Raw genomic sequence first — 24,951 nt, forward strand, 5'->3', positions numbered from 1 at the left:
AAACAGATGCAAACACAGTAAATCCACTTTGTTCCGCACCTTTTTCATGACCTTTAATACAACGAAAATTCAAATGTTAGGTTTACAGAGAATGAAATGCCATTATGAAACTGGCACTGCTAGACTGAAAGAACAAAGCATTAGTCATGTAGTTTTAAGAAAAATCCACAATCAGCCACAGAGGTCACAAGTATAAGGACAGATATATTTTAAAATCTGATACAAAAAAAAGTATTAGTTTGGCACTTGAGACACCTAGGTATAAATTTTAATATTCATCTTGTTACATCAAAATATGGTAAATTTTTATTATTAAATTGGTTCTAAATTCACAATAAGTCAGAATATGTTGCATTAATTTTAAGGAATATAAATACTTTCTTTTCTGCTAACATTTTGCAATTATTTTTCAGAAATCCTTTTGAGTGTATATGGTACAACAGCCACTTAACTGTAGTTTAAAAGCACAATGTAAACTCAAGGATTATTCATAATGATTCTTAGCAGGAGAGAAAGTAGAGAAACATTTTTAGAATAATTTATTTTAATAGATAAGTTAAAAGAAACATTTGAACGTGGCATTATTTTGAACACAATCAATTACCAGCATTTGGATTCCTTTGAGGTATAACCTCCTCACAATTCCAGTTAGCACATTTATTACAGCTTTTAATAAAACAAAACATTTGGTTATTGGGCTATTTTATACCATGAATATCTTGCTTATGTCTTTCACATTTTAAACAGCCTTAATTCTGTCGCTTGCAGGTAATTGAAGAGATTGAACATGTTAGTTATGCCAGAACATCTACAAGGATTGTGATATCTATTCAGAACATCATACACAGGCCTCAGCATTTAAAATGCCATGTGTAAATTCTATAAATATTGTAAACCATTTGCCATTACCTTATTGTCAACTGCAAAGTTTCTACTTACAGCATGTGAAGCACACCAACTACTACAGACCATCTCCAGCATTTAGTGATTCTCTTGGTTTAGTTAACTGGGCATTTCACGCATGGAGCTACACAAGAATTAATCTGGATGATATTGACTGATCTATGTGCACAGAATCAATGCAGAAGTACACATGAAAATTTCATTAATTCTTTGCCACGCACTATCAGTATGAGAGTAACACTGAACATTTTACAATAACACTGATAAACGTCACATTAGCAAAACATTAGAGAAATCAGAACTATTGATCACAAAATTTCAGTAGTACCTATTACATATTTGATTCATACAGGGTGGGTTAGTATAGTTAGTAATGGCAATGACTAACAGATTTTAAATGGTACTTTTTGAAATCTTCAAGGAAAAAAAAAGTTCCAGTCAGACTTAAGAACTAATACACTGCAGGAGATGCAACACCCTCCCTTCTCATTTCCCATGATCCATGAAACTCTACTTTCAGAGACAGCAACAGGTTAATTTGTACTTATTTCAAGTTTTATACTGTGTTTGCTGCTCACAATGTAGTCCTCTTTATAGGAGGGAAATCAAATGCAAATTTGATGACTGTTAGCAAAACATTTCCACTTAACCTGGAAGGCTTGACCCAGAGCTCTGGTCACTTGGTAACTTAGCTCTCCATTCCACTTAGAACTCCTATTCATTGAACTCCTATACGGTTCTAATGAAGCTCAAAGAACAGCTGCTCATCTTTTGATCAGACACTTCAGTCTTCTGAACTCAATAATGATTCAACAATTTCAGATTATAACCACAACTCCCATTTCTTCCAACAGTAGTTTTGGTTATAATTCTGCATTTCTCATTTACACTTTTTCCAGACATACCATTTCTCATTGGAGTGAAGATGGGTGAGAGGCAACTTGATAGCAACGTACAAGAGGATGGTAAACATAGAGAGAGTGAATAGTCAGAGACTTTTTCCCAGGGCAGAAATGGCTATCATTAGGGGACATAACTTTAAGGTGATTGGAGGAAGGTTTAAGGGAGATGTCAAAAGTTGGTTCTTTACACAGAGTGGTGGGTATGTGGAATGCATTGCCAGCAGTGGTAGTAGAGTCAGAAACATTTGGGACATTTAACGGACTCTTGGATAGGCATATGGATAATAGTAAAATGAAGGATATTTGATTAGTTAGTTAGTTTGATCTTCGAGTAGGATAAAAGGTTGGCACAACATCAAGGGCCAAAGGGCCTGTAGTGTACTGCACTGTTCTATGTTCTATTACCTCATCAGTCCACTACCACCATCTTTTACCTTGCACTATCCTTTGGTCATTTAATCTATCCTGCTTTCCACTCTATTACAGAATTCCCTTTTCACCTTCCTAAATTCTCTGCTTTTCTTATCTCTGCACATCCTTAACACATGTTGCATTTCTAACGTATTCCAGTTCTGATGAATGGTCAATAACCCAAACATAACGGTTTTCCTATCCACAACTACTAGTTGTCCTGCTAAGCACGTCCAGCATTTTATGTTTTTATTTCAGACTTCCATCATCTGCTTTTGTATGGATACATACAAATTGTCCAATCATATCAGGCTACGTCATCTGCTACAGTCAGTACAAGCAATACTGTGAACAATACCTGATTAGACTCCTCCTCATCCTTTGAAAGTAACTTCCATGGAAGAATTTTATCGCTTACTACTCATGTGAAACGTTTATCAGGTTTTATTGCAGTTCTACTACAAAAATATTAGTGTCTACATCAAAATTTGTTTTGTTTGACTATATACGTACTATTCCATCTGAATGTGAAAGGTAACAAATTGAACAATGTGTGCAAGCTTTCAAATTGCAATTATTTTTTAGCCAATAATTCTTCAGACTAGAAGAGTTCACCCAAAGCTCCATGGTGTTGTTGCCTCAACAGATTCCAAGTAATCGGCTATTCTTCAAAGTGCATGTCTCAGACTGATCCCCTGATTACACTTATTCCCAATCACAAGGAGTAGGGAATGTACAAAACAGCAACAGTGAATTTTCCAAAGTTACATTCTAAATATAATTTGTTATGCAAATGGCTGTTGTTCGCTCATCCTACTTCTTCAAGCCACAAAATTGTGAAATGGTACTGATGCCATATGGAATTTCCGATGAGTCCTACACAGAGACAGGCACTCAATTGTAGGCGGGTTTCTTGTGGTTTAATGTGTGACTAGGAAATACTTCAGCTTGTGAGTTGAAGAATCCAATACTGATATTGCTTCTGTACACTCCCATTATCGGTTGTAAAATTCTAAACTATTACTTTTTTGGTTCTTATACATCAAGACAGAGAAGACAGAACATGAGTCACATATTTTGGAGAAAAGAGGCTCTCTTTTCTCTGCTAAGCTTACATTCTTTAGTGTCAGTCAAAGAAGAGACTAAAGTCTCTGAAATGGTCTTAACTCAATAGCTAGATGTTAGCTGTTGCCACCAAAATATGCTGCAAAAATCGCATGATTCGTCTGTGTCAAAGAAAGAAAACATTATTATGAGTTCCAATTGGAAAGACAGCTTTTCAACTTTTTTTTTGCCAAACCGATGCAAGTTGGCCATGCAGGATTAAAAAACAGTGGTGAAGGCAGTGAAGTGAATATTTGTGGATACGTTGCCAATCAAGCAGGCTGTTTGGTCTTCAATGGCATCAAGCTTTTCAAGTGTTGTTTGAGCTGCACTCATCCAAGCAGGGAGCATTCCATCACACTTCTGACTTGTGTCTTTTACATGGTGGACAGGCCTTGGGGAATTGGGAGGTGATTTGCTCACTGCAGAATTCTTAGTCTCCAACCTGCTCTTGCAGCCACAGTATTTACATGACTAGCTCAGTTCAATTTCTTGTAAATAGTAAATCCAGGATGTTGATGGTGTGAGGTTCATTTGTGGTGATGCCATTAAACATCAAGGGGTGATGGTAAGATTCTTTTTTAATGGAGGTGGTCATTACCTAGCAATAATGTGGCGTGAATGTTACTATCCAGGTCTTGCTCCATTTGGACATGCATCGTTTCAGTATCTGATGAGTCTTGAATGGTGTTCAATGTTGTGCAATTATTAACAACATTCCCACTTCTACCTTTACGATGGAGATAAGGTCATGGATGAAGCAGCATAAGATAATTGGGCCTGGGACACTATCCTGAGGAACTTCTGCAGAGATATCCTGGAGCTGAGATGACTTAGCTCCAACAACACAACTATCTTCCATTGTTTCATTTACATCTCAATAAATTAGCTCTCTAGGTTTCTGAGCAACATGTGAACTGTGTAATTTAGCAAGTTATTGCCAAAGGGGAAAGAGAAAACAGATGGCATGGATGCAAATTATGTTACATAAAATATGAAGAGGAAGTCATATGCTGTCTCACAGGTAGTGCTTTGGGGCATTATAAACTGAAAAGTTTAAAAAAAGCCAGGTACATTTCTCCTTACTTTCTATATTGCTCACTATAGGATGCAAACAATAGCTGGGGAATACAACTGTCAGGCCAATGTCAAAACTTTTGTGTTCGAATGATTTAATGAAATTTGATTTACATTAGCCTGGATTGGTTTTACTTCATAACTCTATGACTTTATCGGTGTTAATTTTACAGCCTACATTACTTCAATGTGCAAAGAAACAAAATGAATTATTTCCAACTTCAATTGTTATCCACTGTTTTTCACTCAAACTGCATATAATGAATACATAACGAAGCAGTTCTGTTAACAATCTTTTAAAAAATGACTAATGATAAACCATACATTAGCTAGACTCCACTTTGTCGGTATTTCTCAAAAGCTAAGAATTGAACTGATGAGCTGATGAACAGGTGGTTTTTAAGTTGCCACAAACAAACAATACTTTAAATACAATCCCATCTATAAAATTAGGTGCAGGAATAGGTCACTGAATAAGATCATAGCTGACCCGATTGTGGCCTCAACTTTACTTTCCTGTCAAGTCCCAATACTCTAATTCCCTTGTCACTCAAGAATCTATTCTATCTCAGCCTTAAAAATATTCAATGTAAGAAAACGTCCTAAAACATCAAAAACTATCAGTCACCGAGCAACATAGGAGGAGGTCAGGATAGCGAACCAAAACCTGACGAAACAAATAGATTTTGAATATTTTGAAATGCAGTGCTTAAGCGCAGCTACAAAGAGAAATGTAAAAAATTAGGAATACAAAAGGGGGAGTTGAGAGTTGACAGAGCAATCTGAATAAAAATGAGGCATTTGGGTTGCACGGTGGCTGTGGTTACTGCTGCCTCACAGTACCAGCGAGCCAGGTTTGATTTTAGCCTTGGGAGAGTGTCTATGTGGAGTTTGCACATTCTCCCCATGTCAGCGAGAGCTTCCTCCAGGTGCTCTGGTTTCTGCTTACAGTCCAAAGATGTGCAGGTTAGGTGGATTGGCCATACTAAATTGCTCATATTGTCTTCAGAGGGTCGGTATGGACTCAATGTGCTGAATGGCCTGCTTCCATACTGCAGGGATTCTACAATTACTGGATGGTGAGGAAATGTACGTTATTTAGCATATACTTGATGTATGCATTGATTTTGCTGCGCGTTATGAAACAAGGTAGCAGAGCATTTGATGTGCACTATTTCAGAGTCGGTGCAAGATATGAGACTAACCAGGATAGCACTGGAATAGTCAAGGCTAGAGGTAACAAAAGCATGGACAAAAGTTTCAGCAACTGATTGGTTGGGAAAAAAATGTCACTTGAGATGTATGTAAACAGCTAGAGGGGGTTTGTGGCTATAAACTCAGATCGGGGTTAAAAAGGTCAACCATAGTGGATTTCAAGGAGAAACTCAAGGGTAAGACTCCAGCTTACAGCAGGATGTATTAGACACAGAAGGTCAGATCTTCACTGTTATTCCAACATACACATTCTCACTCCACATGATCCTCCCTTACACTTACTGTCAAACAATAATTCTTAATTTTCCTGCATAAACAATCTACCGGGCACGTGAAAAATCTCATGTGGTTTCATATTCTAACTAAATTGTTACATCATATTTATACAAAAAATATAAAACTGAAATGATGCCCTCCAACTTTAATCTTTACATACTGTGCACAAATGATTGATCAATTTATATTTTTAAAATCATCAATTGTTGATAGACCTCATTAACATTTCCATGTTATGTTCAAATAAGTAGAATTACATCTTATTGCGATTACACCAAGGGGAAACTATTCATCTTTTGAGAAACAAAAACAACTTTTTCAGAATTCAATATAATTACAAGAAAACAAAATTAAAATGAATGATTTATCTACTAGACTGAATTTTAGTTATGGAATATAACTGGTACAAATTTGTTGAAATAAATTTGAGTAGAACTCAAACTCTTAAAAATAAAAATTGCTGGTGAAACTTAGTAGGTCTGCCAATATCAGAGGGAAGAAAGCAGAGTTAGCATGAAGTTTTACCTTTACATTACCTCCTAAGAGTGAAGCTCTTAAATTACTAATTCAACAGCCTGAATTAAACAAAGAATATTCCACATATCCCAAGAGAGACAGGCATAACTGGAATCCACGCTGGCACCTACATCCAAATCTCTGACTTTGAAAAGTTGACTTTTTCTTATTCAATTTCTAATTGGGCCGCCACCCACAACTCTTTCTGGAACATATCAATTATATCATTGGTGCTAGTTTCTGCTCTCATCCAGTTCTGTTTATCAGAAAACAGAAACTGATAACAAAACTTTGGCCAATGGTTATTCTTGAAGGAAAAAAGATAAAGTATGGAACATAATAAAGCCTCTTGCCTCTGATGTTCTGGCACACGTCGTCAAGTCACTGATCATGCATGATTATCTCTGGAGTTTTGGCAGACAAGTGCCTGAGGAAATACACTGAAGTTCCTGCAATCATAGGACATGATAAGATGGGCAAATGGGCCGAGTGGCAGATGGAGTTTAATTTAAATAAATGTGAGATGCTGCATTTTTGTAGGCCAGGGCTTATACAGTTAATAGTAAGGTCCTGAGGAGTATTGATAAACAGAGATCTTGGGGTGCAGGTTCATAGTTCCTTGAAAGTGGAGTCGCAGGTAGACAGGTGAAGGTGGTGTTCATTGGTCAGTGCAATGGGTACAGGAGTTAAGAGGTCATGTTGCAGCTGTGCAGGACATTGGTGGACCACTTTTGGAATACTGCGCTCAATTCTGGTCTTCCTGCTACAGGAAAGGTGTTGTGAAACTTGAAAAGGGTTCAGAAAAGATTTACAAGGATATTGCCAGGGTTGGAGGGTATGAGATAGATGGAGAGGCTGAATAGGCTGGAGCTATTTTCCCTGGAGTATCAGAGGCTGAGGGGTGACATTATAGAGGTTCATAAAATCATGAGGGGTATGGTTAGGGTGTACAGCCAAGGTCTTTTCCCCAGGGTAGAGGAATCCAAAACTAGAGGGCACAGGTTTAAGATTAGAGGGGAAAGATTTAAAAGGAACATAAGGTGCAACTTTTTCACGCAGAGGATAGTGCATGCAAGGAATGAGCTGTCAAGGAAGTGGTGGAGGTGGGTACAATTACCACACTTAAAAAGCATCTGGATGGGTACATGAATAGAAAGGATTTAGAAGCATATAGGCCACATGCTGGCAAATGGGACCAGTTCAGTTTAGGATAGCTGCTTGTTGCAAGGTCTGTTTCCCTGCTGTATAATTCTGACTGAGAAATGACGTTTTTTTTTAAACACAGGTTCCATTTATAGTCATTTTAGATTTTTAAAAAATGTTCACCTTTCACTCAAATATGCATTAATCCCTAGTTGAATAAAAGTGTGTGGTCTGCCTTTATGCCAATGCAATTCAACCTTGACAAGTTGATGAACAATAGCAGTCAAATATTGAATAAACCATTGAATTTACTTAAACACTACATTGAAACAAAATCTTTCTCGGTCTTCCCCGGCTGAAACCAGAACTTGCTGTGTAGGTGTGAGTCCTCTTGCTTTATCAATGGACCACCTTGGTTTCAGGTTTTCTAACACTTTTAATCTGTTATGAAACTGCTCAGACCCAAACTAATTACAGATAACTTTTTGCGCAAAGTCTTAAAAGGTAGTAATCAGGGACCTTCACTTAAGCAGCCTTAAATCAGGATTTCAGACAAACTTTTTTTAAAACTCATTTCCTTTCTCATAGCCTATGCTTACTGTGGTACAAAATGAAGGAAGTAGAAAACTGACCTGGATTAAATTTGAAATATAATCCTACTGTGCCCTCTGGTGAATAAAACAAGGAAGTACCTTATTTTGCACTGTATTTCTCTTTCATCTAGTCAATTTTTGTGTTGGGAGAGGATTGCATATTTCCATGGGCCTGTCAGCATAGTGAGTCCAATTTTCTTAATTCACTGTGCCTTTCCTTCACTAGGAATGCCCATTGCATTCCCAGGACTCCACTCTTCATAAGTATACAGTTGGTTTTCAGACACAAATTTGGAGTGGCACAGTGGTTAGCACTGCTGCCTCACAGTGACAGGGAGCCGGGTTCAATTCCATCCTCAGGCAACTGTCTGTGTAGAGCTTGCACATTCTCCCAGTTTCTGCGTGGGTTTGCTCCAGGTATTCTGGTTTCCTCCCACAGTCCAAAGATATGCAGGCTGGGTGGGACATGCAGGATTACAGGGATAGGGTTGGGGGGGTGGGTCTGGGTAGGATGTTTTTTTGGAGGGTTGGTGTGAACTTGATGGGCCAAATAGCCTGCTTTCACACTGGAAGGATTCTAAAATGCCAGATGGACAACATTCAATGCTAACAGGCTTTGATTTCCCCTCTCAGAATTACCTGCTTCAAGGTCATCATTCAATGCAAATATAAAAACTTCAGCTTTTCTCCACAACCAGTTATCGCTTAATATTTTTCTTTCTTGACCGCTCAACCTTTGCCTTCAAAACTGAAAGTGACCATCTGTCTCCCTAACCCAACAACTTGAATATCTCACCCCCACCCCAGCAAGTTAAAACATCCAAAACTCATTTCAATTCCTCAGATTTCCAGGCCTTGAACCGTCACAGTTGAGGCAAAATAAAAATAAGAAACTCTGGAAATATGCAGCATGTCAGGCACTTGTAGAGAGACAAAAAACAAGAATCAAAATTTCAGACTGATGGCTTAATGAAAGGTCATCAACTTGAAACTCAAACTGTTTTCCTCTCTCAACAGATGTTATCTGATTTGTTGAGTATTTCTAGAATTTTATTTATGATTTCCCACATCTGCAGAACTTGACTTTTGTAATATATTATTAGCTTCTCCCCTAAACCCACACCTCCCTACTTCAAATGTGCTTTATCCATGGGACTTACACAAACCCTCCAAATTACTGTCTTGACCTGAACTTCACTCAGTTAACCAGTCTTCCAGAAATTTTTAAGTTATTAGATTAGATTAGATTCCCTACAGTGTGGAAACAGGCCCTTCGGCTCAACAAGTCCACACCGACCCTCCAAAGAGTAACCCACCCATTTCCCTCTGACTAATGCACCTAACTCTATGGGCAATTTAGCACGGCTAATTCACCTGACCTGCACATCTTTGGACTGTGGGAGGAAACCAGAGCACCCAGAGGAAACCCACGCAGACACGGGGACAATGTGCAAACTCCACACAGAGACAGTTGCCCGAGGCTGGAATCGAACCTGGGACCCGGCTGCTGTGAGGCAGCAGTGCTAACCACTGAGCCACTGTGCCGCTGTACATGTTTCAAACTACAAAATCTCCTCACCTCCACTTTCAAACCCTGGTCTCTTTCATCCTCTTTCTGTCTGTGTCACTTTACAGCCTTTCCTCTAATATTGGCAGTGCCTTTCTCATCGCAATTCAATTCTCTTCTGATCCTCTAATCGTGCCTCAGCTGTAAAATACTATAATCAGTCTTGACCACATGCACAAAAACACTGGAAATCACAAGAGTCTGGACAAATATAGTGCTTGGCTGCGTTTGCTCACTCGTGCACATCTGATTTTGCAGTGTCTCTACTGTTTCCATGAAATTACTTTACTTTCAATTTATAGATGGACAGAAAAAGAAAAATCAGAGAAACACTTCAGAAATCAACTTGAGCTATTTTTGGAATTCAGATTGTGCGCTAATGTAGTAACTGGGAAAAAAATACAAGTGTACAACAATGGAAACATCAATTTAGGTGAGTTAATTTCATAAAAAACGATGTAAATACTATTCACACAATGGTTTCTGCATTAACCTACGTTACACCACTTACACAAGTATTCCAGGTTTTTGAGTTGTGTTGAGTTATGGAAGGCATTGTATAAATAAAACTTCTCACTTTCTTGTTACAATATTGAAAGAAAGAAAAATACTAACAAGACGGGTATAAAGCTCATGTTATCCAATTGAGCACAGATAATGCCTTAGGAAATTAATAATGGTGGATGGTAATGCGAGCAGAAAAGGCTTACCTGAAAAGCTCACGGATTTCCTTCACTTTTGTCTGGAAAGGAATATTGCGAATCAGGATTTTGGAGACTGTTTGTTTCCTTGTTTTCTGGAATTTTCTAGTTGGATTCACAGAGCTGCATACAAAAATCATTTTGTTATGTTCCTAATGCTTCTAAAGTTTGGACATCACGATGTAGAAAACTAGGGTAAACCCAAGAACAGTAAAACCAGTTTGGAAGACATTTTGATTGAGATGTTAGTGCGACAGTGCGAGAACAAAGCTTCCCATTCAAAGAGATGTCAGTGTTAACTCATAAGTACCTCCCTTAGTTATCTAATGACATGGCAAAACCAGAATGAAAGTCAGATTTGTGGGGATTTTTTAACGTAGAAGATGTAACATGGCCTCACCTACTTTTCAATGATTTTTCAGGGCAGTTAATTCCTAATGTGAATGTTGTTCTCAAATTAAATGTGGAGAAGAAAAATATCACGTACATGTTTTGCAATTTCATGTTTTCTGGAATTTCCTCAACAGCTAAGTACAAAGAGGTGGAAACCCAGCTAATGTTGAATTTGGTGATTACTTTCTAAGTGCAAGTCCTCAGAGTGCTCATTTATGCCCAAGTAGTTTGGTGCTTGCTGACCTGCATAGAGATATTACATCAATTAGGAAAGCTATTGTCAGTTACACAAGTGCAAACTGTGATTTTAAAACAATTGTGTTTGTAAAATGATTTCTGTATTATTTGCATACTCACACAACAATTTCAGTTAACAGCTTTCTCTAATAGTTAATACTGGCTATACAGTAGGCACACTGAAATTACTGGTTTCATAACACCATATTTTGCTGTGGAACTCTGGTACAAAGTTATCCAATTCAACATTAAGTGCACTGTGTAAAATCACCTCAAACAGGTGTTATATGAGCTACTGTACAGCACAAACTGGTGTAAAGTCAAGTTTTATTGGCATTAAAATTTAACTAAAACTTTGTTAAACTGAGTTTTGTACATAATTACCTATACTTTAATTGCGCTTTAGAAAAAAACTTGTCTCCAAAAGTGAAAAGAATCCTTTCAAGTTGCATTACGTTGTGAAAGTAGTCTAGATTTTCTTGAAAACCCACATCAGTGTACTATCGCATACCATTATTGTCATAGATTTTGCCAGAAATTATGACTTATTCCATGACCACTCCATAAACACCCAAGACCTTTGTGCTGCTCCTTTGAAATTCATTTTCATACACAAATTTTCATTAAATCAATGGCTCTTGCTAATTTCCTGAATTAAAGCTTCTTTTATTGCTCCTGTCACTTGGACTTGTAAACAATGGTGCTTGTGGGCTCCTGACTGTGCTTTATTAGATCCCACTTCATTTTAGGTAACATCATAGACCAATGAAATAAATATCCATAATTTCTAATTTAGTACTTGAAACCTGCATTTATACACTTGTCAGACATTTCAAATGTATTCTTATTGTAAAGTGCAGGCTTGCAATACATAACTTTCCACAATGCATAAGTACATGACTACTTCCGAAACAAGTCCCAACAAAATTAAAAGATTGATTCTAACCCTCTGCATTTACTCTCTCCATTCTTCATTTTGTACAACTTTGGAAATAAACTCTCCCACCAAAGTTCATATTGTAATGCATTGAATGGTATGCTGAAAACGTAAAGCTCTTTTTCAAATTTAGCAGATGTCTTAAACTCAAGTATACTCAGTTTATGTTACATAACCATAGCTGCTTAGAAGGAAAAACATCAAATTTCTTGCTTAAAACTCAAAGTGCTTGGACAACAGGTATGTCATCAAATGCTTGATATTTGGCTTGGGGTTCAAAATAAGTAGATACATTCAATTCATTTAATAGAACAATGTTAAATAATGCCAAAATACTTGCATTGTAGCTCTGTCTGATATCTTCAACTCTAGTTGATGACCATCCACCATACAATGCTAAATTTCCAGAAAAGAAAAGTCCAAGTAAATGTCATAAGCATATAGACAAAGTAAGTCATATTTAATCACTTGAGAACTGCAATAAGAATTTTAAACAAAACCTTTAAATATTGCAGAGTATAATATCCAGATAAAACAAGTGAACAGCGACAGTTTTACAACTTTAATATATTTGCCAGAAACACCATTAAGTTTTACAGAACCATGAACTAATTTACTGCATACTTGCAGTCAAGCTCTGATGAGTATACTAGTTCAGAGTCTCCTCAGTACACAATATGTTACCAGATAGTTAAAACTAGCCTTCTTACATGTATGATTTGTTTCAGTGTCAGACTGCATAAGCTGACAAGTTAAACATGAATTATGCTGGAAGCTGAGAATACTGAGTCACTGGCAGTCTAACAAAAGAGGCGAGAAGTTTGAAAATAATCGTCCACCTGAAAAAATAAATTTTTGGCGGTGTGAATGAAAACTACAGGTTCAACATTAATATCAGGCAATAAGAAAGCTGTTGATTATTTAGCTCCCTTCTTGAAAACAATGCTGATCCCCATTAAGACAGCAGGCAGTTGGAGAAAGTATGCAATTGCAGCAATATTGCCCAATATGCTTTATCTACATTAGTGTATTTTTCTGTTCTCTCCTGAAAATTTGTAAATTCTGATGAGAAATACTTTTCTCTTCTGCACAATCATAGCATTTATCTTGTTTGAAATATTCTTTCCAAGAATAACAAGAACTTTCAAACATTCTTGGAATCTAAATATCTTAAATTTTACTTTATAAAAACTGTAAAGAAGCATAATTTGCTACCATTGTATACCAGAAGTACAGGAATGAAAATAAAATTCAGTGTCACATTGACAGTAAAAGATCATAAGATGTAAAAGCAGAAGTAGGCCAATTGACTCATTGAAACTACTCTGCCAATTAATAAAATCATGACCAATCTGATAAATCTCAACACTGCCTTCCTGATTTTTCCCCATAACCTTTGCTTCCCTCACTGATTAAAAGTGTGTCGATCTTGAGAATGCTTAATGACGCGATCCCAACAGCCCGCTAAAGGTAAAATATTCCTCAGATTCACTGGACTCCAAGAGAAGAAACTCCCAATTTCTCTGAAATGAGTGACCCCTCACAGTGAGACAATATCCTCTGGTCCTAGATTTTCCCACAAGGAGAAACAACCTCTCCATATTTCTCGTCAAATCTCTGAGAATCTTACATGTTTCAATATAGTCATATTTCATTCTCCTAAACATCATCGATTGCAGACCCAGCCTAATCTTTCTCTCCTCAAAATAAAAATTCCCTCTGTTGTAGCAGGAAGAGTCGATACAGAAATTGAGAGTGAAATAGAGATGTGTCACAATGCTTAAAACACCAACAAGGGGATGGGAGAACTGAAGAATCCATATTAAAATTGAATCATTTAACATTGAAGCAAGACTGGATACAGCAAATCAAACAGGAAAAAAGATAATCACCCGATCACACAAACAGACAGTTATGATCGGAATACATACAAATACCAGGACCCATCTTAATTTAGCGAAGGGCTATAGTGATAGGCAGGTCGGGAGAAAAACCTTCTACAACACAAAGGGAAGAGACAGCCCATTAATACTGTAGAATCAAAGAATAATTTAATCCTGGGGATGAGGTTATTGCCCTGGCTGGGCAGGATGAGCTGCTGCCTGAAACACAAAGGATGCTACTATTGTAGATTTTACATCAACAATGCTCCATTAGCACTGACTACATTTTAAAAGAACTTCACTGGGTTCACTGGTGACTATAGACACCCTGAGATCCTGAAAGGCACGATATAAATGTTAACATTTTATCTACAAAATTTCAATGCAATAATCAATCATATTTGAAAAGATTTTATTGCAACTATACAAAATATCACAAAGTTAAAAGTATAGAAAAGTTAAAGTTCCCAATATAATCATAGCTTCTTTAGAATGTCACAAATTAAGTTTGTTTTTTTCCTCACAAATGTACCATTCTTATCTCACTTGTGGAGAATTCTTAAAATCTTGCCAATTATAATTTGCAAATATGTTTTGCATTCCAGGCGTGTGTTTTATTTTAGTTACTAATTTATCATTTGCTATGATACAATGAATTGCAATCCAACATAATTATTTTCACCAACCTGGACCTTGACTATTTTACCATTACATGTGGATTACTAGATATCAACATATTACAGCTTGACACAGATTTGTTTACAAATGGCAATAAAGCCAATATTATCTTACAGGTTGAAATTACGGGTATATTAGTTTAAAACAGAATTTTAAAATCCTAACGATTCACTACTCTAACAAAACTAAGTTCAATATACATTCTCTACAACTTGATTTACATAAATAGAAAAGATACCTGAAATACTATTCCACATAAGTAATTCAAAAGTATGATTACCTGCAACAGTTTTAGTGCTTTGTTAGCAGACTCAGATTTTGCATATTCCACAAAACCATATCCCATTGATAAAAGAGAACCTTCAAAATAAAAATAAAAATCAGAAATTCAAATGTCATCAAACAATTCAAGAGGGCTATTCACAGTCAGAGGTTTGGATTCTGTAAGTGTGTAATCATTGCAAATTTGCCTCGAGGAATGCACCCCTACAGTTTAGTTGCCATACTGCAAAATTACTTTCTTTTTCCCCTCACTACCAATAACCTGACCTTTCTACTCTATCGGTCCTCCTCTACTGCAATCCACGTTTCCTGGATTAGAATTTACTGATGATATCCTTGTGAAATTGTGTAAGGCTTGCTGAATTTTATCTGAAACCTAAACCTCACTAAATGCATTTCTCTGTGCATGCAAGGCATTCAAGAACACAGGTAAAATGGAACTAACTGTAAGACCACCATAAGAAGTAGGAATAGGAGTATGACATTTGGCCCCTCAAGTCTGCTCCGGTATTCACTAGGATCATGATGGATCTCATACATCCAATTTCCAGCTTTTCCCCCAAAACCATTGATTCCCATACTCGTCAAGTATCTATCTATCTCAGCCTTAAATAGACACAAAAACTTTGCCCCAACAAATCTGTGATAAGGAGTTCCACAGACACACAACACTGAGAAAAGGAATTTCACCTCATTTCAGTCTTAAATTGGCAAACGTTTGTTCAGAGAGTCTCCCTCAGGTCCTAGATTCACCGATGAGTGGAAACATCTTCATAGCATTTACTCTGTCAAGTCCCCAAAGATTCCGAGAATGTGTCAATGAGATCACTTCTCATTCTTCTAAAATGAGTACTGCCAACCTGTTTATAACGTTTGATCATAAAGCAAATCCTCCATACCAGGGATCATCCTACTGCATCTTCTATGAACTGTCTCCAATGAAACTGTATCTTTTCTTAAGTAAGGAGACCAAAACAGCTCACAGTACTCCTTATATGGTCTCTCACTCTTATACAGTTGCAGGAAGACTTCCCTATTCTTATACTCCATCCCCTTGAATTAAGGACCAGAATTCCATAAACCTTCCAGATTACCTGCTGCAACTGTGTACCAGCTTTGTGTTTTATGCACAAGTATCCCCAATTCACTTTGCATTGCAGCTTTCTGCGGTTTTTCTCTATTTAAATAACACTCTTCTTCTCAAAGTGAACAACTTCACATTTTTGTAGGCACTCTGCAAGCAGAGGAACGATCACTCATTAATGAAGCAAGTTCTGGATTTCTCCTGAAATATATGGACTGTAGCCTCCAACTATTTGTTGTTTTTTTTCTGAGCTGCTATCAGTTCTGAAGAGGAGTCACAGGACTCAAAACATGAACTCTGCTTTCTTCCCACAGATGCTGTCAGACCAGCTGAATTTCACCAGCAATTTCTGTTTTTGTTTCAGACCTGCAGTTTTTAAAAGATTTTATATCATTGTCTAATTCACTGCCACATTCCTTTATGATAGGTCACCTTGAAGTTGTTCTGCTCCTCTTCCTGACCAGATTTCATTCTAAATTTTCTTCTTCCCATCCATGAAGCCTTGACTTCTCTCGGATTATTTGAAGCCTTTGCCAAACTTGCTTCCATAGCCACACCTCTCTCTTCAGTAGCTGGCTCAGACTCCTCTTAAATGAATTTTGACAGAAGTTTCATCCTTCGGGGTTCAAATCCACCCAGGATCACAGGTACCTCTGATGTACAACGTTCCCCAGACAGCTGTTCTTGCGCATCTCGAGATCCACACTCAGTGTTATGTGCTACCATATGCACACTCTTAACCTCTCTCTCCATTAGCACCATTTCACACTGTCTAAGAGCTGTCCTGTCCCCCAGTTCCACTTCATTGTCTGACTCATTCGATGTTTTAATAAGAAATCTTTTCTCTTTCTTTCAAGCATTAAGGAACACAAGCTATAACAATTCTGAGATACTAACATCCCTCTGGAATATTTTATCCCTCCTTTTCCTCTGGTTCACCTTTTTTCCTTAGCCCATCTTTTATGGAGTATTTCGTATCCCTTCTGAACTTCGGCACTCTGATGCTGAACGTTATGTATTCAAAGGTCTTAGTTTTATCCCACCGCATCCTCGCTTCAAAGAAATTTGGACTAGACATGAATTTTGAACTCTTGTTCTTTCACTTCCACTCCCATATCCATTTCCTGCACAGGAGTGCTCCCCGCGTCCCACAAATGTCTTCACCAGCTTCCAACACTGTCCTGCATCTGCATTTCTCCCTATGGCCTTTTACCTACACTTCACCCACTCATTGAGAACTGCTGACATGACAATGGTAGCCTTAATCGCCCCCTCACCTATTCAAAACCACCTACCTCTGAACTAACCACACTTCGGAATCTCAGATCAAATCCTGACTTTCTCATTAAGCCAATCAACAAAGGTGGTGCGGTTATTGTCTAGCATACTGATCTCTATATTGCGAAGGCAGAGCGTTAGCTCTCTGACACCTCCTCTTATCTTCCCCTGGACCATGACACCACCATCAAGTATCAGCACATTGTGGCTATGACTGTCAGCAACCTCATCTCACTTAGGGATCTCTCCATCGATAGACTCCCAGCCCTGTACAACCCGTTTTTACCTTCTCCCCAAAATCCAGAGACAGGACTACCTGGACTGACCCATTATTTTGACTTGCTCCTGCCCCAAAGAACCTATTTCTTCCCATCTTGACTCATTCTTTTTCTTCTCTTGTCCAGTTCTTCCCCACTGACATTCTTATTTCTTCACATTGGTTTCAAAATATCAAGTTCATAGACAATATCCGATGCCTCCTCTTCACCATCGACATACAATCCCTTCACATGTTCATCCCTCATCAGGATGATCTCAGGGCCCTCCACATCTTTCTGGAAAGAAGGCCTGATCCATTTCCATCCACCACCTTCCTCTTCTTGGTGAGTTCATCCTCACGTTGAACAACTTAGAGTCATAGAGATGGACAGCACGGAAACAGACCCTTCGAACCAACTTGTCCATGCCGACCAGATATCCCAACCCAATCTAGCCCCACCTGCCAGCACCAGGCCCATATCCCTCCAAACCCTTCCTATTCATATATCCATCCAGATGCCTTTTAAATGTTGAAATTGTACCAGCCTCCATCACTTCCTCTGGCAACTCATTCCATACACGTACCACCCTGTGCATGAAAAGGTTGTCCCGTGGGTCTCTTTTATATCTTTCCCCATCTCACCCTAAACCTATGCCCTCTAGTTCTGGACTCCTCCACCCCAGGGAAAAGACTTTGTCTACTTATCCTATCCATGCCCCTCATGATTTTATAAACCTCTATAAGGTCACACCTCAGCCTCTGATGCGCCAGGGAAAACAGCCCTAGCCTGCTCAACCTCTCCCTATAGCTGAAATCCTCCAACCCTGGCAACATCCTTGTAAATCTTTTCTGAACCCTTTCAAGTTTCACAACATCTTTCCGATAGGAAGGAGACCAGAAGTGCATGCAATATTCCAACCTAAGTTCTGCTTTTTAAGGCTGCTGATATGTACCTCAAAAGTGTATTTCTTTTGTGAACACCTAAATCTAGGTAACACTAGGAGTCTTTCCGTGTTTCACACCTTGGCACAGTTGAACAATTTAAATGTAAGCACCGATTCAGGAATTTCCACATGGAACATTTTCAATCTTGAATAAAGTCGCTTAAATTCTACTTGATATTCTTCTATGGAACAAATGTTCAGCTTTCTAAATTTATCTAAATTTGAACATTCTGCAAATGCACTTAATCCAATGTCTTTCTCATACAATTTGTCCATAAATGTTTACAGATTATCAAAATCTTCCTTTTACTCTTGAGCCTTTAAAAGAGAAAACTGTGTGTCTAATCCTGCTTCTAGTAAGAAGCAACATTCCTTTTTCCCCTTCAGAAAAGATGCAATGTACTGGGTAGATATCAAGTGCAATAGGTGGGACTGGCGTGTTGGAAGAAGTGAGAAACGAAAAGGAAATAATGCAAGGCAATCAACGAGGCAGAAATAAAGACATCTTACATGGTGGGAAGAGTTTGTTAATGACTCAGTCTTACAGATCATCCTACACACTATTTCCCTTTATATCTACCCAGTTAACTGGTCAATTAATGCCAATCACTTACTTACCTACTTTCTATACTAACAGAGACATGGTTAAATCTGTCTTTGCTCACTAAGTGAGCAAACTCTGAAGTTTCAAGCAAGATAATATACTGAAAAATGAAATACACAAGAAATCTTCACCTGTTTTGTCTTTCTTCTTCGATATACTGCAATTCTTCAATGATCCACACTTTTCAAATGTCTAAAAATTAAACAGTTACAATGATGAATTCCAAGTGTATAAAATTCAGGGAATTTTAGGAGAACAGCTCTACAGTAGCAGATGCACATTTAAACAAGCTTACCATAATATGGGAAATGGTCAAAGTTTATAAAAACTTATAACACAGGAATAGGCAGAGTGAACGCAGGAAAGATGGCTCCAATGACTAAAGAGTGCAGAAGCAGGGGTCACAATTCCAAAACTACACTGTTGGCCATATAGGACTGAGATGAGAAGAAAACTTTTCAGTCAGAGTGGTGAACCTGTATGATTATCTCCGACACAAAGTGGTTGAGGCCAAAAACATTACAGTTTTTATGAAGGAATTAGATATAGCTTTTAGGGCTAAAGGGATCAGAGGGCATGGGGCGAAATCAGAAAAAGGGTACTGAACTGGATGATCAGCCGTGATCAAATTAAATGACTGCGCAGGCTTGATTGGTGTATGCCCTAAGCCTTTCCCTTTTTTCTCTGTTACTAGCCTGGTTCATGGAATGAGGGGATTGTTCTATGAGGATGGAATTGAGTAGGCTAGGTTTATATCCTCCCGGGGTCAAAATCAGTATGATTTAGTTGACACATCTAAAATCCTTCATGTTTTTGACAGGATAGTTGCTGAGAAAATCACTGGTCAAGGAAATTTCAAACTCTGGGTCACAATTTCTCAATAAGGCATTGACCATCAAAGCATGCAACCAGGAGAAATGTCAATTAAAGTTACATGAATCTGGAATCACTACCCGAGGGAGATGCAGATAGTTAAAAATCACATAACACCAGGTTATAGTCCAACAGATTTAATTGGAAGCACTAGCTTTCAGAGCACTGCTCCTTCATCAGGTGGTTATGCAAGAGATGCAGATATGTATTGATAATACTCAAGAAACATTAGAAGATTTCTCGGTGAATAGGGAATTAGATTTAATATATTTGCTGGCCTTTCAACTATTCCAATCTTCTGAAAAAACAATAATGGTTTAGATATCCCTGTATGGGGCACAACTACTCTAAACTGGGAACTTGGGTAAAGTGTCTGAATTGAATTTCAATTTGCATCCTTAGCCAGCTGTGACTTTATCTAGCACTTTGGATCAAACCAAAACCAAAACCAAAACCAAAACCAAAACCAAATCCCTCTGATGAGGGCAGAATGCAAGATGATGGGGTGATTTGGGGGGGGGTCACAATTAACTTTACAGTTCCCACCAAACATACACCATTATTTAAAATACTTTTGTTCAGAACAACTTAAAAACTCTGGAATGCTTTGAGAGCGTACATTTTAAAATCTGTTCAATAAGAGATTGTAAAGGAGTTTGTTCCTTTGCAAGTTTCATTATGCCTGATCTTATACTGTATAGATAGTATCAATTGCAGTTTCACAAAAATGTGAGCAGATCATCGATACAGCTGTAAAAAAGTGTGATACAACCTAATTCTCTACTCTCTTTCCAGCAACTCAATATTTGAGCTGCTCCAACTAAGTTTCTGTCTCTGTCATAGCATTAAGGTGGCCCTTATCTGTGACTGTGACAAAGAAAATCTCTCCTTCATCTGTCCTAAGATTATCTGCAGTTTTTGCCAAATTTGGTCATACCATCCTCCTTTGTCCATCTTAGATGGGCTGTATTCACACCTCTCAGGATTGCTACAAAACAGAAAGTAGCCATTTGAACTCTTCACATCAGCACTGGCTCTCTGAAAGCACATTACACCAAGGAACCTCGATTATCCAAAGGAGATGGGCAGGCACTATTTCATTTGGATAACTGATTATTCAGTAATTGATTCAATGCCTCTCCTTTGAGGCTCTGAGTTTTCTGAAGTTTCCTTTCTTCTTGTTCTGCTTGCCTTACTCCCTCTCTCTGTCTCAGGGTTTGCTTCTGAGCAGACACACACTTGTAAGGGACCTTAAAGCATGCCATGGGAGGGAGGTTTGGGTACACCCCTGTGTAGAACTCCAGAGAAAGTGTGGGGAAAGAGAGGGCAGGCAGGCAGTCATTTGGAGAGGGTGCCTGGGCTCCCATTGATGATGTGGACTGTTGTCAGCAGCATTTCAGTAAGCAGAGTTCACTTTAACAAAAGACACGATCAGTGTTAGAAACATCTCCTTGATGTAATGTTTCTATTGGGACAGTGAGATCTTCTTCAAATAATCCAAAATTCTGATAATTGATATTTGGAGAAGAGGTTCCTCAGTATATCTTTATGTCAATCTCCTGCCTTTTCGCTGTAACTCTGCACATTGACTATTTGAATAGAAACATTTAATACCCTTGAACGTCTCTATTGAAATTACCACCACCGTACTTCCAGGCAGCGCATTCGAATCCTAACTTTGTATGGAAAAGTACATTGCAAATTCTTCCGAGTCCCCCTTATTCTGTAGAAACCCCTCACAACTTTGGAAAACTACCTTCCAATCTCTTCTTAGTCTTCTCCCTAACAAAGATACAAATTCAAATTTCTATCTCACAAAATAGGTTTCTCAACCTTGGTTCTTATCTTGCAAACTGCTTTTGTATTCCTTCCAATGAGTTCACACTTTTCATGAAGTATGATGTGGAAATGCCTCACACAACACCAGGTTATAGTCCAACAGGTTTATTTGGAAGTACTAGCTATTGGAGCACTGCTCCTTCATCAGGTAGCTATGGAGCAGCAACATACAACACAGTTGACAGCAAAAGATTACATTGTCATGCAACTGAAACAATGACTTGAAAAAACCTTGATTGCTGTCAAGTCTTTCATCTCAGAATGGGTTGCAAGTTTCTGTTCATGAATACGTAAATCCCAGAAATCCTTTTAAGTCACATTCGCAAGATAACTTAAAGTTTTATATTTTAAAAAGTGACATCGCAGCTCAGACAATGCATTAAAAGGTGTGAGGATAGTCTGTATGCCAGCCTTGAGTCAGAGTGGTTCTGTTTCCAAAGCAGGAATTTATAAACTGCCCTGCCATCTTGAATAATTTATGTGCACATACAATTAGGTCTCTCTGCTCCAATATCTTTTAGAGCACTATTGTTTATATTATTCTACCTCCAGATTTTCTACCGAAATGTATTATCTTTCTGGATGTAGGTTTGCTCACTGAGCTGGGAGGTTCATTTCCAGATATTTCTTCACCCTACTAGGTAACATCTTCAGTGGTCATCAGGTGAAGCAGTGTACATGATTCCTGCTTTTTATTTATAGGTTTGGGTTTCTTTGGGGTGGTGATGTCATTTCCTGTGATGAAGTCACTTCCGGTTCTTTTTCTCAGGGGGTGGTAGGTGGGATCTAACTCGATGTGTTTGTTGATAGAGTTCCGGTTGGAGTGCCATGCTTCTAGGAATTCTCCAGCGTGTCTCTGTTTGGCTTGTCCTAAGATGGATGTGTTGTCCCAGTCAAAGTGGTGCCCTTCCTTATCTGTATGTAAGGACACTAGTAAGAGAGGGTCATGTCGTTTTGTGGCTAGTTGGTGTTTATGTATCCTAGTGGCTAGTTTTCTGCCTGTTTGTCACAGTTCTTGCACAGTATTTTGTAAAAAACATTAGATTTGCTTGTTGTCTGTATAGGTCTTTCAAGTTCATTAGCTGCTGTTTTAGTGTGTTGGTGGGTTTGCGGGCTACCATGATGCCAAGGGGTCTGAGTAGTCTGACAGTCATTACTGAGATGTCTTTGATGTAGGGGAGAGTGGCTAGAGTTTCTGGACATGTTTTGTCTGCTTGTTTGGGTTTGTTGCTGAAAAATCGGCAGACTATGTTCATTTCGTTCCCATTCGTTTTGAGTATACAATATAAATGATTTTTCTCTGCTCTGCGTAGTTCCTGTGCTGCAGTGTATGTTGGCTCGTTGAAATAATGTTCTGATGCGGCTTCGTTTGTGGATGTTGGGATGATAGCTTCTGTAGTTCAATATTTGGTCCGTATGTGTTGTTTTCCCGTAGACGCTGGTTTGAAGTTGCCCACTGGCTGTTCACTCTACTGTGACATCTAGGAATGGCGGATTGTTGTAGTATTATCTCTCACTTATCTGCACTGAACGTCACCTGCCACCTATCTATCCAATTCACCAACTTGTCTTTTTTTTAAGTTCTACATTGTTCACCTCAAAGCTGACAATGCTTCCAAGTTTTTTCTTGTCAGTAAACTGTGAAATTGTGCCTTATATACCAAGGTGTAGTTCATAAACATATGTATCAGGAAAACGGCAGTCCCAGTGCTAATGCCTGAGCAGCTTCACTACAAACCTTTCTCCAACCTGAAAAATATTAATTAAATATTGCTGTTTTCTGTCACTCAGCCAATTTCATATTATGGTATTATTATTCTTTATGTTCCATGAGCTCTAAATTTGCTCAAATCTTTTGGAAACCATAGATTTCGCTTCCAGTTTCCACACTGCCCTCACGTTCACCTTGTCCATCTCTGACTCCTCTCTTGTTTTCCTCGACATCTGTTTCCATTCCTGGGGATTAACTGGCCACTAACATACACTATAAACCCACCGACTCTCACAGCTACCTGGACTATACATCCTCGTACCCTGCTTCCTACAAAGACCCCATTCCATTCTCTCAGTTCCTCTGTCTCCATCGCATATGTTTTGATGAGGCCAACTTCAAAATGGAGCCTACAAATTTCCACCTTCTTCCTCAACTGATGATTCCCCAGCACCATTGTCAACAGGTCCAACATTGCTCAACTAGGTCCAACTCATTCAAAGCACTCCCGCCTTCACCCCTTCTCTTTCCTCCCACAACAGCGATTCCCCTTGTCTTTATACATCATCCCACCAGCATCCACATCCAGAAGATCATCAGCTGCCATTCCACTGCCACCACCAGGCACATAATCCCCTCCCCTCCCATGTCCACCTTTTGCAGGGACTGTCATCTCCAGAACACCCAGGTCCACTCTTCCTTCACTCCGAGTACCCCTCCCACAGCACCTTCCCTGCAGTCGCTGAAGATGTAAAATCTGCCTATTTTCCTCCTCCTCCACAGTATCCAAGACTCTAAACATACCTCAGTTAAAGCAGCACTTTACCTGTACTTCACACAGTCTAGCGCAGCAGGTCAGGCAGCAAAGGTACAGGAGAATCGACATTTCGGGCATAAGCCCTTCTTCAGGAAGAAGGGCTTATGCCCGAAATGTCGATTCTCCTGTTCCTTTGATGCTGCCTGACCTGCTGCGCTTTTCCAGCAAGACATTTTTAAGCTCTGATCTCCAGCATCTGCAGTCCTCACTTTCTCCTTCACACAGTCTAGTCTACTACATGCACTGCTCACAATGTTGTCTCCTCTCCACTGGGGAAACAAAGTTTAGACTGGCTGACCGCATGTTCTGCCTACAAAAATGACCTTTAGCTTCCAATTGCCTGCCACTTTAATGCACTACCATGTTCCCAAGCCAACATCTGTCTCAGGCTTGCTGCAGTGCTCCCAAACCAACATCTGTGTCTCAGGCTTGCTGCAGTGCTCCCAAACCAACATCTGTGTCTCAGGTTTGCTGCAGTGCTCCCAAACCAACATCTCTGTCTCAGGCCTGCTGCAGTGCAAGCTGCAGCGAAGCTCAGCGCAAGTTAGAAGAACAACATCTCACTTTCCACTTGGGGACCCTGCAGTCCTCTGGACTCAATTTCAAGTTCAATAATTTTAGGGCTTGAACTCTTCCATGTCCTAGCCCCCAACCCCACATACCAGATCTTGTTATCACAGTCTGCCATTACATACTACCTATTGTTAGTCACTGACAGTCCCCA

The 24,951-nt window shown here is 38.8% G+C and overlaps 1 protein-coding gene across 3 annotated transcripts in view; it reads right to left on the reverse strand.

Moving 5' to 3' along the window:
- The window catches only part of rbm19 (RNA binding motif protein 19), a 243,640-nt gene that overhangs the window by 147,437 nt on the left and 71,252 nt on the right, over window positions 1-24,951 (reverse strand). For all 3 annotated transcript variants that reach the window (XM_043715848.1, XM_043715850.1, XM_043715849.1), the window contains 4 exons: window positions 19,119-19,179; window positions 14,817-14,896; window positions 12,316-12,371; window positions 10,418-10,531 (listed from right to left, as the gene is read on the reverse strand). In XM_043715848.1, the coding sequence (XP_043571783.1) occupies window positions 10,418-10,531; window positions 12,316-12,371; window positions 14,817-14,896; window positions 19,119-19,179 (311 nt within the window). The remainder of the gene's footprint in view (window positions 1-10,417; window positions 10,532-12,315; window positions 12,372-14,816; window positions 14,897-19,118; window positions 19,180-24,951) is intronic.

Source organism: Chiloscyllium plagiosum, chromosome 25 (genome assembly GCF_004010195.1).
Source record: "Chiloscyllium plagiosum isolate BGI_BamShark_2017 chromosome 25, ASM401019v2, whole genome shotgun sequence".
NCBI classification, from domain to species: Eukaryota; Metazoa; Chordata; class Chondrichthyes; order Orectolobiformes; family Hemiscylliidae; genus Chiloscyllium; species Chiloscyllium plagiosum.